Source organism: Aptenodytes forsteri, unplaced genomic scaffold (assembly GCF_000699145.1).
Source record: "Aptenodytes forsteri isolate BGI_AS27 unplaced genomic scaffold, ASM69914v1 Scaffold379, whole genome shotgun sequence".
In the NCBI taxonomy this organism is placed as follows: Eukaryota; Metazoa; Chordata; class Aves; order Sphenisciformes; family Spheniscidae; genus Aptenodytes; species Aptenodytes forsteri.
Window position 1 is genome coordinate 404,629 of NW_008794088.1, and position 4,283 is coordinate 408,911.

Here is a 4,283-nt window from a genome sequence, read left to right on the forward strand (position 1 = left end):
TCACTCCTCTTCTCTGCCTGAGTGATCTCTCAGCATCTTGTCTCACACTTACAAGGCGGGACATTATCTACAGCAGGATGAGCATATGTACACATGGACTGTTCCTTTTGCATGCTTAGAGAGAGCAAGAGAAAGAGAGAAAGAGAGAGAAGACGGAGCGAGAGCCACACATACATGCATGCACGCACGCACACAGGCATACACGGGAGAAAGAGAAAGACACCTGGTCGGATTGAGGGGGGAGAGGAAGAGGATTAAAAAAAAGGGAAAGAAAAGTATGCTTTCAGTAGAGTTGACACAGCTTTAGTTCAGGCCAGCCAGCGTGATGTTGCATGAAGGAGGGGACAGGAAAGAAGGTGTTTAGCAAGGGCTGGGTGCACAGGAGCGCAGGGTGAAGTGAAGAGTGGAAGGGGTTCTTCATAGGACACCAGTGTGCAGAGAGCTTCAGGTGACTTGCTCTGGTTTGTGGCTTTTTTTTTCTTTTTTTTTTTTGTTTTCAAAAGTATGAACTGGCTGAGCATCAGCTCACAAACATGACCCAGGGCATCCAAAAAGTTAAGTGGCTATAGACACCGAAGCAAAGACCTCTTTCCGCAAAAGAAAGAAAGAGGAGGAAGGAAGGAAGGAAGGTGAGGGAGCATGGAAAAGAGGAAGGAGGAGAGAAGAGAAAAGGGGTCTTCTGTTCAATTGGCTTTGCGGGTTTTGTTGGATTGTTTACATTGCAGCATCCTCCGGCGACACGATCCTTGCTGGTGCCCCATTCTTTCCCTCGCTTCGTGTTGCCTCTTATGACGGTCGGTGACTTGACAGCCGGCTTGTCAGGTTTTGGATTAAATGTTGCTGAGTCTTCTTTGCTGTAATTTTTCCTCTCCCCCCCTCTTTGCTCCTGAACACACAAAAGTTGTGAAAGAAACAGTCCTCTCTCTCCCCCCCCTCTCTTTTTTCTCTCTCCCCTCTCTTCGCTCTGTCTCCTGTATAACGCGGGGTTTTTTTGTGTGGTGTTGTTGTTGTCGTGTTGGTTTTTTTTAATTATTATTATTATTATTATTATTTTTAATTCTGATTTGTATTAACATTTGCTGAGTAGGCAGAGCAGGGACGCTGCCAGCAGCCACAGTGGGACGGCCAAACTCATGGAGCCGTTGTCTACTCTCCCTGTGCCGGGTCCTGCAGGGTGCGAGAAGGGAGAGAAAAGAGGACAAGATTACACGCGGATGGGTGAGGCGGGGGTAACAGAGGAACACGGCGCTTTGCTCCCAGGCTGCTCCTGCAGCAGTGGGCTGGGACTGCAAGGCACAGCCGCCTTCCCGCTTAGGTGAGCCTCCGTTCAGCCCAACTGCAGGCTCCTGCCTGCCAGCTCCTCAGCATCCTCCCCTCCCGCCCAATGCTCTGACGGCATGTGGCTTTCCCTAAGCAACACCCAGGCTGGAGAAACAGGCCCTGGAGCAAGCGGGAAGGCTCAGCCCTGGCTGCCGACCCCATCCCATCCCTCGCCGTGCCTGTGGCTGGGAGCTGCTGGCCACCTGGTGTGGAGGCATGGCTCGCACCTTTGCACGGCGCACCCCCCAGCCAGCAGCCCCGCACCTCCCCGCTCCGTCACCTTCCCAGCAGTGGCCCTGGGATGCCAGGGCTTGTTGTAATTCTGCGCGGTGGCCAGTGCCTGTCTGCAGCCAGACACCGGCTCCACGGGGGCTGATTCATCACAGTGGTCCGATCAATAAAACATGGGCCCAACCAGCGGACACCTCCCCTCCCAGGGGCTGCGCCGCAATTATTTCTTAATTGGGGTGGAGGAAAGCTTCACTGTTGTGTTTATAGCCCTGTGGCACGACAGCTATGGGTTGAGGGTGCAGGGTGTGCCAGGGAGGGTGATTTTTCGTAAGGGTGGGTGACGAACTTGCATGCGTGTGTGCGTGCATGCACAGGGGTCTGTCAGAGGAGGCAGGGAGGAGCGCTCTGCCGCAGCAACAAATAATGCAGCCTCGCTCCAGGAATATTAAGTGCTAACACTCCTGACATCGTCTCATTCATCCTTGCATTTATGGGTTTCCTTTTCTGGATGGCTTTAAAGGCAGCGATGCTGTTTTAAATTCACCCTGCAATACCAAGCCTTGGCAGCCTTTTCTTTGTAATGGGGCAGGGAGGTGTACATGGCTGTGGTTTCACAAATGCATGCTCATCATCCATATGTACACATAGGTGTACGCATATATGTACATGTATATGTACATGTACACATGCATGTACGTGTACACATATATGTATACACATATGTACATGTATGTGTACACATACACATATGTGTATGTATAGGCGGTGATTTACACAGAAGGGGTGCAGGAAGATGCTGAAGTGTGGAGATGGAAATGAGTCTGTATGTTGGGACCGATCCTGCTGTGGAAGAAAGAAGACATGTTTACTACCAAGAAGAGCTATTTCTAATGGCAGGGGGGAGCCAAAAAAAAAAAGCCCCCTGTTCAGGAGAGCCCCATGGGACCGAAGTGCAATTTCTCCCTCTCACAACCTGCAGAGTTTACCAGGCGAAGACCCCCTCTCTGCTGGGCAGAGCACGGGTGCCACAGGCTTGCTCAGCCGCACAGTCGCTATTAAACTCTAGCCGGTGACTAAAAGGCAGCAAATCCAAGAAGGATGTCCCCAGAGCCCCTGAAATTCTGTACCACTTCCATTTGTGTGATTTCTTCCTAATGTAGCCGTCACTTACTAGATCAGCTGTTTGTGCCCCAATTCTATTCTTTCATTATTAAGCAAGTATGTGCTGAATTGTGTGGAAAATTTATATTCCATCCATGGCTTCTTTTTTCCAGTTATTCCCTGTTCATCTTCTGTGGCTTGTCACACAAATCCTACAACACTGATTTTTTCACTCCTTGTTTGGGTGACAGGAACTTATTTTCCCCTCTGAGCTCAGGAACAAGTTCAAGTTCAGCTACTACACTTACCTGACCTATGTGTCAGAGAAAGCATCTTTCATGGTCAAATGATTGGGGGGAGGATGTTTGGGACCCATTTGCATCCCATGTTGGCAGTGAAAAAGTCCCAAAACACGACTTCTCTGGCCCAGCAAATAATCAAGAACACACCAGGCAGGGTGTGTTCAGCCCTCACATTTTTTACTATTTGGCCAAAATACTATTTGTCTAACACATACACGGACATGTATGTAACACATACATGTTGCCACATACATGTGGCAACCAGCCCCCTCCTTGCCACTTTTGTAGGGTGCACATGCAATCAGAGCAAAGGCTGTGGAGGCACACAACACACACCTAGCACAGCAGAGGGATAGGTATGCTTGGCCTTGCCTGGGTACTGCTGCCTTAATACGTGTAAGTGCATGGCTCTGGAGTTTGTGTGCTTGGGTGGGGTAGGGGTATGGTTTGGTACCGTACGGTGTGGTATTGCAAATACAGTATGTATAAGGGAGGACACACAAGGCACGGTGTGATGAAAGACTTGGGAGAGGGTCACACCAGCTTCTGCTCTGCTTGAGCTTGTGTGCATAAGCTTGAGGATATCTGACAAGCCAAGACTCCCATCTCCATAGCTGAAAAATGGTGCAAGTTGTACGTCATGTTTCCCTGCCAAGTTCCCTGCATGTGCCAGTCAGGTGGTGGGGCTGGCCACAGAAGCCCCTGCACGTGCAGGCCTGATCATCTTCTGCACAACACCACATGCCAATACCAGCAGTTGTTTGCACCAGCGGGCCCGTGTGTAGCTGTGTGGGTGCCGGGCAGCGTGATAAGCTGACCTGGAGCCCTGGGACCCAGCGTGGTTCAAAGCCGCTGCAGCCCCTGCACATAACCCTGGGGGCTGCGTGTAATCTGTGTCTTAAACACATGCTACAGTCACTATCGCATTATAAAAATGTTCGAAGGTTATAGTTCAATCACAAAATCAAATCTTGAAAACTTTGAGAATTTAGGCTTTGGAGAGGACTAATTGCTCTGAACTTAAAAAAAAAAAAGAGTGAAATGTAAGAATAAAATAAAATATTCATCTCTGAGTGAAGTTCTGTGCAGGAAATGGTATCATTTTCAGTTGACTCTATTCCTGGTTAACAGGGGAGGTCCCGGACGACTGGAGGCTTGCCAATGTGACACCCATCTACAAGAAGGGCCGGAAGGAGGATCCGGGGAACTACAGGCCTGTCAGCCTGACCTCGGTGCCGGGGAAGATTATGGAGCGGTTCATCTTGAGGGCGCTCACAAGGCATGAGCGGGACAACCAGGGGACCAGGCCCAGCCAGCACGGGTTCATGA

General features: G+C 50.1%; 1 protein-coding gene across 5 annotated transcripts in view; it reads right to left on the reverse strand.

Moving 5' to 3' along the window:
- Window positions 1-1,028: 1,028 nt before the first annotated feature.
- The window catches only part of LSAMP (limbic system-associated membrane protein), a 1,059,407-nt gene continuing 1,056,152 nt past the window's right edge, over window positions 1,029-4,283 (reverse strand). For 3 of the 5 annotated variants that reach the window (XM_009274410.1, XM_009274402.1, XM_009274388.1), the window contains one exon: window positions 1,029-1,167. In XM_009274410.1, the coding sequence (XP_009272685.1) occupies window positions 1,070-1,167 (98 nt within the window). In that variant the 3' untranslated portion in view covers window positions 1,029-1,069. The remainder of the gene's footprint in view (window positions 1,168-4,283) is intronic. The other 2 variants (XM_009274417.1, XM_009274395.1) reach the window with 1 other exon arrangement.